The sequence below is a fragment of the Salvelinus sp. IW2-2015 genome, linkage group LG26 (genome assembly GCF_002910315.2).
Source record: "Salvelinus sp. IW2-2015 linkage group LG26, ASM291031v2, whole genome shotgun sequence".
Taxonomy (NCBI): Eukaryota; Metazoa; Chordata; class Actinopteri; order Salmoniformes; family Salmonidae; genus Salvelinus; species Salvelinus sp. IW2-2015.
In genome coordinates, this window is record NC_036866.1 from 21,290,592 (window position 1) to 21,305,777 (window position 15,186).

Consider the following 15,186-nt stretch of genomic DNA (forward strand, 5'->3'; position numbering starts at 1 on the left):
CTGCCCTATGGGACTCCCAATCACAGCCAGATGTGAATCAGCCTGGATTCGAACCAGGGACTGTGGTGACGCCTCTTGCACTGAGATGCAGTGCCTTAGACCGCTGCGGTACTCAACATCTTACAAGGTAAGGTTCAATTTGGTCTGTGTTTGAGCTACATGGGGGGTATCAAATGAATCCTTAGGTTGGTAGAAACACATTTAATCTATTGTCAATGTCATCTGATGATCTATGACTTAATGGAATCGAATGTCCACATAGTGACTAGGTTGAAAAAACACTTGTATGTCCCCCGACACCACCACCATGTTTGAGAGAGATTGGTGTTGTAGAAATTTTGTTTTTATAGTGAACAATAAGTTTTAGGCATATCCAGTATGCAAAAACAGTGCAATTACCACATTTGGACACTTTGGAGAGGTTGAAAGGACACTTAAATGTACCGTGGCTACCCCATAACACCACCACAATGTTTGAGTGAGGTTGATATGGTAGAAATAGTTTGTATACTGAACAAATAGCATTTAGGGATTGCAAATATGTAATAGCACTGAAATTATCTAATTTATAGACACATGCCACTTTGGAGACGTTTAGAGACACTTGGAAACGTCCTGTGACCACACCTGACACCACTTACTAAAACATCTGCCCATTTCTAGTTGTTAGGTCCATCAATCCTATTTTTTTCTGATATCGTTCACATGTTGTGGAAGCCATCTGATGTGTTTCCAACTCTAGTCATCAATAATTAATTTATGGCTTGTCAATAAAAGATTACTTTCAAAATATATATWTTTTTTTAACGGTTATGTTGTGTGTGTGCTTGATCTTGTATATTTTGAACTATGTAACTCCTATCTATCTTCTGATTATTTCCTCATAATTTCCCAGATGTCTTCTTTCCAAATATACCAAGTTTTGTCAGAATCATGTAATTACACATGAATAGCAATTACTTTTGTGTATGTCTAATTAGGTGGAAATCTACATTTTGCCATTACATTTAAGCATCAGCTTTCAGAGCAGCTTACCGATCACTGTACCTGTACACAGCCAATCTGTAAATAGCACACCCAACTACCTCATCCCCATATTGTTATTTATCCTCTTGCTCTTTTGCACTCCAGTATTTCTACTTGCACATCATCATCCGCACATCTATCACTCCAGTGTTAATGCCAACTTGTAATTATTTCGCCTCTATGGCTTATTTATTGCCTCCCTACTCTTCTACATTTGCACACACTGTACATAGATTTTTCTATTGTGTTATTGACTATACGTTTATGTGTAACTCTGTGTTGTTGTTTTTGCCGCAAGGCTTTGCTTTATCTTGGCCAGGTCGCAGTTGTAAATGAGAACTTGTTCTCAACTGGCCTACCTGGTTAAATAAAGGTGAGATAAATAAATTAAATTAAATCAAGAGAACACCCTGGTCATCCCTACTGCCTCTGATCTGGCGGACTCACTTATGGTGAGGAAAGCACTTTTAAAGAGCAACCAGGCATCCTCTACTGACGCGATGAGGTCAATATCCTTCCAGGATACCCAGGCCAGGTCGATTAGGAAGGCCTGCTCGCTGAAGTGTTTTAAGGAGCGTTTGACAGTGATGAGGGGTGGTCGTTTGACCGCGGACCCATTACGCACGCAGGCAATGAGGCAGTGATCGCTGAGATCCTGGTTGAAGACAGCAGAGGTGTATTTAGAGGGCAAGTTGGTCAGGATGATATCTAAGAGGGTGGCCATGGTTACGGATTTAGGGTTGTACCTGGTAGGTTCCTTGATAATTTGTGTGGGATTGAGGGCATCTAGTTTAGATTGTAGGACGGCCTGGGTGTTAAGCATGTCCCAGTTTAGGTCACCTAACAGTACAAACTGAAGATAGATGGGGGCAATCAATTTACATATGGTGTCCAGGGCACAGCTGAGGGCTGAAGGGGGTCTGTAACAAGCGGCAACAGTGAGAGATTTGTTTCTGGAAAGATGGACTTTTGAAAGTAGAAGCTCGAATTGTTTGTGGCACAGACCTGGATAGTATGACAGAACTCTGCAGGCTATCTCTGCAGTAGATTGCAACTCCACCCCCCTTTGGCAGTTCTATCTTGTCGAAAATTTTTATAGTTAGAGATGGACATTTCAGGATTTTTGGTGGCCTTCCTAAGCCAGGATTCAGACACGGCTAGGACATCTGGGTTGGCGGAGTGTGCTAAAGCAGTGAATGAAACAAACTTTGGGAGGAGGCTTCTAATGTTAACATGCATGAAACCAAGGCTTTTACGGTTACAGAAGTCAACAAATGAGAGCACCTGTGGAATGGGAGTGGTGCTGTGGGCTGCAGGGCCTGGGTTAACCTCTACATCACCAGAGGAACAGAGGAGGAGTAGGATAAGGGCTATAAGGCTCTTATCCTTATAGCTAAAGGCTATAAGAACTGGTTGTCTAGTGCGTTCAGAACAGAGAGTAAAAGGAGCAGATTTCTGGGTGCGGAAGAATGGTAGGATGTGGGTATGGTAGGATAAAGGGTATGGTAGGATGTGAGTACAGTGGAGTTAAACCTAGGCAACGAATGACGATGAGAGAGGTTTTGTCTCTAGAGGCACCAGTTAAGCCAGGTGAGGTCACTGCATGTGTGGGGGGTGGAACAAAAGGGCTAGCTAAGGCATTTTGGGCAGGGCTGGAGGCTCTACAGTGAAATAAGACAATCATCACTAACCGAAACAGCAATAGACAAGGCATATTGACATTAGGGAGAGGCATGTGTAGCCGAGTGAACATAGGGTCCAGTGAGTAGCAACTGATTAGTCAGGGAGCAAATTCAGTAGGTGCTACTACGCTAGGCGAGCTGGAGACACGGCGATACAGCTAGCGGGCCGGTGCTAGCAGATGGGCTTCCGGGGACATCGCAACCGACGAGCCTGTTGAAACCACCTCAGACGGTTACGTCGGCAGACCAGTCGTGATGGATTGGCGGGGCTCCGTGTCGACAGTAAAGGGTCCAGGCCAATTGGCAAAAGAGGTATTATAGTCCAAGAATTGGCTGCTGGACCTCTCCGGCTAGCCGGGAGATGGGCCTAGCTCCAGGCTAGTTCCAGGCTAACTGGTGCTTCCTTCGGGACAGAGACGTTAGCCAGGAGTAGCCACTCGGATAGCAGCTAGCTGGCTGCGATGATCCGGTGTAAAGGTTCAGAGCTTGCGGAAGGAATCCGGAGATGTAGTAGAGAAAAAGAAGTCTGATATGCTCCAGGTTGATATCGCGCTGTGCATACTGGCAGGAATTGACCGGGCTGAGGCTGGCTGATGTCCGAGTAACGGTGATGACCGCTAGCAGTGGCTAACTGACTACTAGCTAGTAGCTAGTTAGCTGYCTAGCTCCTGATGGGGGTTCCGGTTATGAAAAATATCAGATCCGTACCACTTTGGGTAAGGCGGGATGCAGGAGAGTATGTCCAGTCCGTAGATGGAAATTGAGATAAAAAATATATACGAAGAAAACAATATATACAAGGGACAGGACGGAACAAGACAAAACAGACATCGGACTGCTACGCCATCTTGATAAGTGCGTGAATTCGACAATTTCCCTGTTCTGTTAAGCATTCAAAATGTAACAAGTACTTTCGGGTGTCATGGAAAATGTATGTAGTAAAAAGTACATAATTTTCTTTAGGAATGTATTGAAGTAAAAGTTGTCAAAAATATAAATAGTAAAGTACAGATACCCCCAAAAAACACTTAAGTAGTACTTTCAATATTTGTTTCTTACATACTTTACACCACTGGTTATGATAAAGATTATTTATTTATATATATTTTTTTGGGGGGGTGGGGACTTTTTCCCCTTTTTCTCCCCAATTGGTAGTTACAGTCTTGTCCCATCGCTGCAACTCCCGTACGGACATGGGATAGGCGAAGATCGAGAGCCATGCGTCCTCCSAAACACGACCCACCAAGCCGCACTGCTTCTTGACACACTGCTCGCTTAACCCGGAAGCRAGCCGCACCAATGTGTCGGAGGAAACACCGTACAGCTGGCAGCTGAAGGCAGCGTGCATGCGCCCGGCCGCCACAAGGAGTCGCTAGAGCGCGATGGGACAAGGACATCACAGACGGCCAAACCCTCCACTAACTCGGACGACGCTGGGCCAATTGTGCGCCTCCTCATGGGTCTCCTGGTCGGCTGCGAGACAGCCTGGGATTGAACCTGGATCTGTAGTGACACCTCTAGCGCTGCGATGCGGTGCCTTAGACTGCTTTAATTTTTTTATTTAACCTTTATTTAACTAGGGAAGTCAATTAAGAACAAATTCTTATTTACAATGACGGCCTACCAAAAGGCAAAAGGCCTCCTGGGGGGACGGGGGCTGGGATTTAAAAATAATAATAAAAATACATATATAATATAGGACAAAACACACATCACGACAAGAGAGACAACACAACACTACATAAAGAGAAACCTAAGAAAACAGCATAGCAAGGCAGCAACACATGACAACACAGCGTGGTAGCAACATAACATGGTACAAACATTATTGGGCACAGACAACAGCACAAAGGGCAAGAAGGTAGAGACAACAATACATCACACAAAGCATCCACAACTGTCAGTAAGAGTGTCCATGATTGAGTCTTTGAATGAAGAGATTGATAAAACTGTCCAGTTTGAGTGTTTGTTGCAGCTCGTTCCAGTCGCTAGCTGCAGCGAACTGAAAAGACGAGCAACCCAGGGATGTGTGTGCTTTGGGGACCTTTAACAGAATGGGACTGGTAGAACGGGTGTTGTATGCGGAGGATGAGGGCTGCAGTAGATATCTCAGATAGGGGGGATTGAGGCCTAAGAGGGTTTTATAAATAAGCATCAACCAGTGTGTCTTGTGACGGGTACACAGAGATTACCAGTTTACAGAGGAGCATAGAGTGCAGTGATGTGTGCACTGAGAGCAGGATAGTGTACTGTCTAGCCATACTCCCAAGTACTTGTATGAGGTGACTACCTCAAGCTTTAAACCCTCAGAGGTAGTAATCACACCTGTGGGGAGAGGGGCATTCTTCTTACCAAACCACATGACCTTTGTTTTGGAGGTGTTCAGAACAAGGTTAAGGGTAGAGAAAGCTTGTTGTAGAGCATTTAACACAAAATCCGAGAAGGGGCCAGCTGAGTATAAGACTGTATCATCTGCATATAAATGGATGAGAGAGCTTCCTACTGCCTGAGCTATGTTGTTGATGTAAATTGAGAAGAGCGTGGGGKCTAGGATTGAGCCTTGGTGTACTCGCTTGGTGACAGGCAGCAGCTGAGACAGCAGATTTTCTGACTTTATACACTGCACTCTTTGAGAGAGGTAGGCCAAAGACCCCTCAGAGACAACAATACACCTTAGCCGGCCCACAAGAATGGAATGGTCTACCATATCAGAAGCTTTGGCCAAGTCAATAAAAATAGCAGCACAACATTGCTTAGAATCAAGGGCAATGGTAACATCATTGAGGGCCTTTAAGGTTGCAGTGACACATCCATAACCTGAGCGGAAACCAGATTGCATACCAGAGAGAGTACTACAGACATCAAGAAAGCCAGTCAGTTGATTATTGACCAGTTTTTCCAACACTTTTGATAAACAGGGCAAAATAGAAATAGGCCTATAACAGTTAGGATCAGCTTGATCTCCCCCTTTAAATAAAGGAAGAACCGTGGCTGCCTTTCAAGCAATGGAAACCTCCCCAGAGACAGGTTAAAAAGGTCGGAGATAGGTTTGGCGATGACAGGGGCAGCAACGTTTTAAAGAAGAAAGGGTCTAAACCATCTGACCCAGATGGTTTTTTGGGGTCAAGTTTCAGGAGCTCCTTTAGCATCTTGGACTCAGTGATTGCCTGCAAGGAGAAACTTTGTAGAGGGGCAGGGGGAAAAGAGGGATAAGCATTGGGGATAGTTGCATTAGAAGGGGTGGGAGATGAAGAAATGTTGGATGGGCAAGGAGGCATGGCTGAGTCAAATAGGAATCCCGACTTAATGAAGTGGTGATTAAAGAGATCACCCATGTGCTTCTTGTCAGTAACAACCACATCATCAACTTTAAAGGACTTGGGCAGTTGTGAGGAGGAGAGTTTATTCTCCTGGTCTTTATCCGTTTTCCAGAACTTCTTGGGGTTAGACCCATAGAGAGAGAACTGCTCCTTAAAGTAACTAACTTTGGCCTTCCGGATAGCCTGAGTGTACTTATTTCTCACATGCCTGAAGGAGAGCCAATCAGCCTGAGTATGCGTGTGCCGAGCCTTTCGCCAAATGCAAATTCTTGAGGTGGAGTAACTCTGCAAGATCACGGTTGAACCAGGGGCTGAACATGTTTTTAATTCTCATTTTCTTTATGGGGGCGTGTTTGTTAACAATACCACTGAAAATATTTTTTAAAAGGTGAAAGCGTCTTCGACAGAGGGGATCAAGCTGAATCTATACCATTTTACAGAAGCCAGTTCATGAAGGAAAGCTTGCTCATTAAAGTTTTTTCGCAAGCGTCTATGACAAATCAGGACAGGTTGTTTCACTGAGCAGCCATTACAAACACAGGATGTAAAACAGTGATCACTAAGGTCATTACAGAAAACACCAGACTGATACCTATCAGGATTATTTGTGAGGATAACATCAAGAAGAGTAGCCTTTTCTGGGTGTTTGGAGTCATACCTTGTGGGATTGGTAATAATCTGGTAAAGATTTAGGGAGTCCCATTGCTTTAGGACTTGGTCAGGTGGTTTAAGCATGTCCCAGTTTAGGTCACCTAGCAAGTGTGTTAGTGTAAGGAGAGAGCTTAGGGCAGGTAGGGTACAGGCCGGTGCTGATGGAGTACGATAGCACCCAGCAACAGTCAACAAAGAGCTATTTGAAAGTTTAATACTTAAAACCAGCAAATCAAATTGTTTGGGGACAGACTTGGTGGAGACAACCGAGCACTGAAGGTGATCCTTGGTAAAGATTGCCACTTCCCCACCTTTGGGAGATCTGTCTTGCTGAAAAAAGTTATAATCAGAAAGATTAACATCAGTATTCAAAACACTTTTCCTTAACCACGTCTCAGTAATGACCAACACAACTGAAGCTGTGAACCAACACTTTCAATTGATCCATTTTAGGTAAAAAGCTTCTAGTGTTAACATACAGAAAACCCAGGCTTTTACGAGAGCATAAATCAGTGAAGCAGATATCAGAGCACAAGTCATAATTGGGGCTAGCAACAGTAGATGGGACAGTGTGTACATGCACATTTCCAGATATCATCAACAGTAATACAATCAAGGAACGGCATAAGACAGGGAGAACTCTGCAGTGCTGATTTATGACATCTGAATGCGCATCAGATGGCAACAAGATCATATTGTACAGCAATTTAATTAGGTAACATGAATATAAAAGCCGGCGAGAGGTGGTTAGAATGGGACGGGAGTCCAAAAGTCTGTGTAACCAATAGAGAGTCAGAACCCCAAGTGTGGGAACAAACACAGTCTGTCCCACGGTTGGGTAAAGAAAGTTCGTAGTCAACAAAGCATGCAGGAGTCATGAGGCAAATAGCAAAATAGCAAAATGCACAAGAAAAAAATTAAATTATAACAACTTGGGACTAGCCATTGTAAGATCAGAGTCACTCGCCCCAACAGTGCATGTGTGATGGAGGCGAGTGAAAGCTCGGGGGGGGGGGGTACGTGTACCAGACAGGGGGAGACAACCAGGGAAGACGGTGAACAGATCGCCAGGTGGAGTCCAAGCAGCAGTGCAGCAGGCAACGGGAGTAGGTGTCACACCCACTTGGGAGAAGCTTTATATCTGGAGGCAGATTTCTTGTAGAATAGCCCGCTGCGCCACTCGGGGGCCGATAAAGATGAGTTTGGCCCAGTGGGAGTGAGATTTTGGGAGAAAGTGGTTCCAGACCTTTTGGCTGATCTGTATGTGGTATCAAGTTGGGTGAAAAATATGTTGGGTACTGTTAAATCAGTGAAAATAACCTGAAGGGACTTGTGATGTTTTTTTGTAGTTCTTCCACCTAGAGGGAGCGGGCGCTCCGTGCCACGCAACTCGGGTCAAGATCTGTTTCTTGCTTTGCTCATAGGAACAGGGCATCATTGAAAGGAGTGATTTCTGGAGAGGCGTTAAGTGTGGCAGTGGAGCAATTGAAGTTGAAGATTCATGGTGTTTTTATCGCATTTTTTTTACCCCCTTAATTAAAAAAAAAATTACTGGTGTTTGTGACGCCCGCCATTTGGTGCAACACAGACCCAGTGGGGAGCGTGATGAAACAGAAGTGACACAGTCTGTCCTTTTGAGTTTTGAAACAGTCTTTACCCAATGAAGTTATGTTAGGATATATCAGTTATCCTGTTAGAGCTTTTGTGCCGAACCCACTGTGGTGTTTCAGGTGTTACGTTTATGATCATGTTGCAGCAGTGTGTAGGAGGAAGATTCCAAGATGTGGGAAGTGTGTAGGAGGGCATGGGATAGATGAATGTGTAGTTTTGGCGGGAAAAGTTATGGGTGTCAACTTTAGGGGTGCCCATGTTGCTGGGAATCGGAAGTGTCCGGTGCGAGAGAGGCAGGTTGAGGTGGCCACGGTCAGAGTAATGCAGAAGGGTGTCTTATGCTGAAGCAGTGAAGAAAGTAGAGGAGGATGGGTCAAGGGTGAGGGATCCTGACAGGATTCCTGTGAGTAGTAGATCTGTGCCAGCACAGAGAGATAGGCCAATGAGCTTCTTAGCGTTCACAACAATGGATATCAACTATACCGCAGGAATGGAAAGTAAATCACAGAAAACCGATGTTGTGGTGGCAGCTGCAGAGAAGTACTTGGGTGTACCAGACTTGACTGTACCAGAAGAGTTACAGGGTGTACTGACCCGTCCTCCTAGGCTGCTGGTTAATTTAGTGGAATAGGGTGGTGGGTTTTTAATGTCACAAAGTATAATGGATTTATACACCAGTCCAGTTGGTGGCGGTAATGCAACATATTGGATGCCAACCGCCATAAAACCTAATTGAAGAAGAAGAACGAATTCTGGGTAATCCACAGCAGGTCAATAGAGAATTGTTGTGGGTGACTTGAAAGTTGAATGGCCCAGGGATAGAAACTGTCATAAAGTTGTCATTAGGTKATAAAAATCGAATCTCTCCCATGTGGGTTTTATGCAAGGTAKGTTTGCCCCGTTGTAACTCAAATGCATCTTCTTTAGGAGTGCTGTTAATATCCCTTTGATGACTGAACATTCATCAATATACTGTTTCCCATCATTGCAGGTAATATTTTGTTGACGATTGTACGAAGTATAAATGTTTTTATAAACTCATGAGCACCAGCTAGCTTGTTAGCTGTGCCTGTTAGCCTGGTTGTTAGCCCAGAAAGTATTGTGTGGTGCATTCTATTTCTTCATCACAAGAGTGTCACATTAAGTCACTTTTCAGGTTCATTTGATATATTTTGTATACTAAAATGGATGATTGTAGTTTATTCTGTTGTACACATGAGAACATTTGAAAATTATGTATTTGTTTTTATTATAGTAAATTAGGAATGACTAGAAATAGTTTAATCCACTATTACAATCCCTATAACTTTTATAGACATTTAGATGTCCTTTTTGTTTGTATATTAAACAGCAACTATAAGGAGAATTATTATGGGAGTGCTGTTAATAACCCTTTAAAGACTGAACATCCATCTATACTGTGTCCCATCATTGCAGCTTGGCAATAAATGAACTGTCATCCAACACTCCTTCGTGTTGACTCACTGACTTGGAAGATGGGACCGAGAGATCACATATGGATAATGTATGTGTGAAGGAGTACAGTATTCATAGTTCATGCATCCTTACCTATGTTAATGTTTACTCTTCCTGGGCTGCACCTTAGAACCAACCCTTTTCCCCAACAATGGCTGGCCTGCCTACTCACTATTCAGAAAACATATAGACTAGCATTTTCCTAATGCTTTTGTATTGCCATCTGTAGCTGAATTGGGCAGTACATTTTTCATGGCAAGACCAGTAGAAGACAAAATACATGGACAATTTAAGCAGTGGACCACACAGAAGACCCTAGTTGTGGAAAGAAAAAATATATACTTCACCAAAGGGAGATAATGCATTATGTCCTCAAGGTGGCATGAGTGACCCATAGTTCAGAGCAATGGTATGCTGTGAGACCACTTGCAACAGAAAATTGCCCAAAACACATTGGATATGTGGTGGATAGGAAATGTGAGACTATTTTGATCTTCAATCACCTGGTAATAAAATTAACATAGAGACATATATAAATGGATCTGGAATTGCATTTATTTTGACCAGTGGCTTTGGGACATTAAAAATACCAGAACTATGGGAAGCATGACAACTGATGAATAGAATTGGTGAGAAGACAGATCAATAATATCTACAAGACATAAATGGATGCTTTTTCCTTTCACAATCTCTCCGTCTCTCTGAAAGGTATTGTATGTGCTGATATCAGATAAGGAACTTTCACGACTTCATTGAAACACAAGGCCATTGTAAAAACGAATACAATATGCATGCGCGAACACACACAAACAGTATCTCCTCTCAACTGGAGAATAAAGAGCATGCGTTTCAGTCAGGTGAACATGGTGACCTTTCACATTCCAGTTACAGTACTCAAATCTCAAGAATAATACTTGTTTTCACCAGAGTCCAATATATTTAAGTTATGTCAATCAATCTTGAATCCTCACACAGTCATGATTAATCACACTGAAAAGTTATGGATTTATGGATGAGTAAATAGATAAAACAAGCATTCAAGTACTTTTTATCTTCAAGGGACACAAACGGCTAAACAAGCTTATATATGATGCGTCATGCTTGGCATTTCAAACAGACAAAAACACATTACAAGAAAGAATGTGTACAAACAAGCTTGTATTTCTCCTTAGGGCTATGAATGCACATGGCTGATTGTAGGCCAACATTGAGTGGTTCTCTCACTACTGTCTCTGCACAAGTGTCTCCTTCAAAGTATATTAGAGTCCCCCATCACAGTGAAACATTTCTCACAGAGTTAAGTCTCTTTTTGTTTTGATGCTTGACTCAGAAATGTTTGAATCCTCCAGTAAGACGTGTGGGACTTCTACAGCAACTTGCCCTGCACCATGCCGGAATCCTTTGACTAAAGCCAGAGGAATGCTGGGTAAGTAGCCAGGCAGCTCTGAGCCAGTGGGTCGTGCCTGGTAACCTGCTGAGGTGTGGGAGTCATAGAACTGAGGGTATGCATGGCCCAGAGCAGACAGGCTGGTCTGACAACATTACTCAACCACCCCAGGAATCTTCTACAGCATTCCACACGACTTTCTTCAGGATTTATTGCACTGCAGGTTCCACCTGCATCATCCACCTTGGGTACACTGTGTTGTGTTTACTGGGGGATGGCTTGCCTATGTATATTTACAGTACTAAAAATACCCTTTCATTCAATGAAAAAAAGGCTGCCAGTTCTATCTCATGAATCATTTAAACATCTGCTGCACTATCATTGGTGTCTCTCTTAAATTCTTTAACCCAGGCAAGTCTTCAGTACTATTGGTACAWGTTTGAATATGTATTATTGCTCAGGTAGTGGTGGTGGTGATAGTATGCTCAGATAAGTTACAGTAAGGGTACAGCATATTTTTTCCCCTATAAAATCTTATCTGAGAAAAGGTGTGGAGGAGACCTGTTGGCAATTAAGTAAATTAATCTAATTTATAAATGTTATCTTCGAAGAGGACGTGAAAAGGTGAATAACCAGAGAGGTGGTCGTGGAAAGGTAGTAAGTACCACAACAGTGGGCGAGTGGCAGCTATTGAATACTGCAACAGGAATAACAAACATGAGACTGAAAACCACCCCCCATTGTCTATTTGGTAGCAGGATATGAATAGAGGCATCTCAGAGGAAACATCACTTGAACGTCGTCACCTGTACCTGTCAGCTATCACAGGGCTTTAGACTTCCGTGCTTGTGCTTCCGATAGACATATGCTACTCGAAACGCTCTAATATTTGCCCAGTAGTCTACTGTAGTTTCCCCAAATTAGAGACTTCAGACAAATACATCACTTTGTTTTAGAATATTGCATTTCAGGATACCAGTTAATTTAAAATTTCACAGAGAAAACCTTATCTTAGTAGTATTTTCAGTCACTATAGAGTGAATTACATTCCTGATAAATGAGAATGTTTTTCCAGGGCAGTCGCCAGAAGGACAGGGAGTCAGGGGTGGGAGCATTATATATCTTATCAACATTACTGCTCAGAAACTTGACATGGCTGACTCACATACAGTAGCTTACATTCTTAGGCAACAACTAGTGGAAATTCTGAGGGAAGTTGTCCTGTGACTCTCTCAAGGGTGTGGCTACAGAGGTGAAACTGCAAATGTATAGGGTTTCTTTGACATGCACCCTTTCCTCCTGGGTGATGGAGGAGTTTTATGAGCAGAATCTGTTTATCAGCAGCATTAACCATATTATATATATTTGTGTTCATGTGGGTAGGCTCCTTGGATACCTGCGTGCTGATATGGAACATGCATTTACAGGAACCTTCCTCTGAGAAGAGCTCAGGAAATTGCTTGTCCCCCTTGGCAGCGGTGTGAAGATCAAAGCACTGGCAGGCGTTGAGCAGTATCCACTGAGGTTGCAGGATTATCTCTCCACATTCCTGCATTCCAGCTCTCTCCATCATCTGAGACACTGTGGGGCCCCGGGAGGGAGCTCCACACTAAATACATTTGCTTCTAGAGATCTGGTTAGGTTTTAGCTGTTAGTCAGGATGTTGTCATTGTCCCAGTCTGAACAGGTTGAACTGTGAATGAAGAGAAAGATGGTAAAAAATACAGGGGTGAACCAGAGAAGGTTAGATCACAAACATCTTGTTGGTGAATTTAACAACAGAAAATGAACAATCTAATCCTTAGTATCCTAATCTGGAAAGCTTTTGAGGCACTTACATAACTTAGTAGTGTCCATGCCATACCAAAACCATGTTCCTTTGTCAGAGATACACAGAGTGATAATGATTACACAAGGTCATGATGAAGGTAAGACCCTGTTAATGCTCCCTAACAAAGTGGATTGAGGATACAAAAGAGATGAAACATGCATAAAGAAAAGCATGAGATTGGGCTCTGTTTCAAAATATCACTTTTTTAAAATAAAATACGTGTTTTGACTGTGATCGGGTAGATGTGTCTTGTTAATGAACAAAATAACAAACTATTGATTTCATTTGGATGGTGCAGTCATGGCTGCACAGCCCATAACATATGCCTAATTAAACCAAAAGTATGCTATTGTAACAGTATAACTTTATGGCGTCCCCTCGCCCCGACCCGGGCGCGAACCAGGGACCCTCTGCACACATCAACAACGGTCGCCCACGAAGCATCGTTACCCATCGCTCCACAAAGGCCGCGGCCCTTGCAGAGCAAGGGGTAACACTACTAATACGTTTCAGAGCAAGTGACGTAACTGATTGAAACGCTACTAGCGCGTACCCGCTAACTAGCTAGCCATTTCACATCCGTTACACTATTCTATTATTTTGAACAATTGTATTACCTGCCTCAACAAATGAATAATGGATTACTTATTGATGGGGTATATTCTCAATTGATTGATTAAAATAGATGCCCACCCACATCTGCACACCACTACCAACACTTTTCCTCGGCATGTATGCACATAAAATGTGTATGCAGGCAAGAATGTGGTAAAAAAAAAATGGGCCTGTTTGTAGGGTCATATTAACATTGCCATTTTTTCTACAGGCAAAATACCATAAATCCTACTTGAAAGCAGTATACAGTATGTTGTTTTTCTTAAAGTTGCCTGGAAATACCACGTGCATCAACTTTTATAGTACATTTGTAACAGCCTAAAAAACATTAAGAAACTTCTTTCGATCAAATAAGCTTCACGTAACTTCACTCTCTCATAGACCATACAAAAAAGGGTTTATCTCATGGACAGATTTTGGGCCGAGTAAATCCTGTCGCTTCGCTGACTATCTTAATTTATCCTCCATCTTTGGTCTTGTCTCACCTGCTGCTCTATGCTTCCTGGTCTCCAGGGCAACACCAACCGAAACATTTCATCTGACACCACGCACGACCCCATCCCCGCCTTCAAGCGGCGTGTCTAGCTGACGTCATTGTTATCGAGGCAGTGGTGTAGCTCTGCCCATCGTGAGGAGAACAGATACAGATCTGATTCCTATTACAGCACCAGGACTGTTTAAGGACTGTACCTGTGCGTCTATCTAGCCCCATGTTGCTGCGGGCAAATTAGTTTACAACGAAGTGACTGACTATCTACTCAAAACTGTTTCGAGGAAAGCCTGTGGATGGTTCAATCCGCCGGGGTTCAACGCGCAAACATGTCAAGGCATCAGAGGACCCCATTGAAAAACACGAACAATGTGGTCGAGGTCAAAAGCAAAGTAAGTGGCTGGCTAATTCATTTCACATTCATAATGCGGTTACCGTGGAACGAACCGGTAGACCGCGGTTTATTGGTTGGTAGGCTACCGTATCAGGCACGCGCGGTACACAGGGCTAACAAAATCAAGATGTAGACTACAAATGGGATTGTCCGTATGTCACTACCTGTCACAACGGCGCTCTTGAATCCCCCCTAAACTAATCATATCCGAGCGCGAAACACTGATGTTCGTGTCCTTGATTTATGCTTGTCACCACGACGTTCCGGGCGCGAGCGTGTCTGTCTCTATCCATGGGGTCGTCATTAGTTACCACAGTCACAAAGTCATAAACCCCGCCTATTTCTAATATGTATCTACTTAAAATCTGATTTCAAACCTAACCCTAACATTAACATTAACCACACTGACAATCTTATACCTAATCGTATACCTAATCCTAAACTTAAATTAAGACTAAAAAGATCATTTTTGTTTTCATACATTTTTACGATATAGCCAATTTTTACTTTGTGGCTTTGGTAACTAGTGGAAAGAAACCCTATCACGCTAGGAGGCTATGACAGTTCGCATGCTATCCATGTGTAGCAGGCTAGGAGGCTATGACAGTTCGCAAGCTATCCATGTGTAGCAGGCTAGGAGGCTATGACAGTTTACATAGTCGCTCTCTGCTCTGTCATTTCTGTTATGCATTGTAGCGCGCTG

The 15,186-nt window shown here is 43.1% G+C and overlaps 1 protein-coding gene and 1 long non-coding RNA gene across 2 annotated transcripts in view; one reads left to right on the forward strand and one right to left on the reverse strand.

The window, feature by feature from the left end:
• Window positions 1–10,299: 10,299 nt before the first annotated feature.
• Window positions 10,300–14,778, reverse strand: LOC111952354 (uncharacterized). The gene is made up of 2 exons (XR_002875715.2): window positions 14,648–14,778; window positions 10,300–12,846 (listed from the first exon to the last, which is right to left on the reverse strand). It is a non-coding gene; the product is annotated as an uncharacterized lncRNA (long non-coding RNA).
• The window catches only part of LOC111952352 (partitioning defective 6 homolog alpha), a 46,698-nt gene continuing 45,646 nt past the window's right edge, over window positions 14,135–15,186 (forward strand). Inside the window, exon 1 of the mRNA XM_023970938.2 lies at window positions 14,135–14,481. Coding sequence (XP_023826706.1) covers window positions 14,386–14,481 — 96 coding nt within the window. The 5' untranslated portion in view covers window positions 14,135–14,385. The remainder of the gene's footprint in view (window positions 14,482–15,186) is intronic.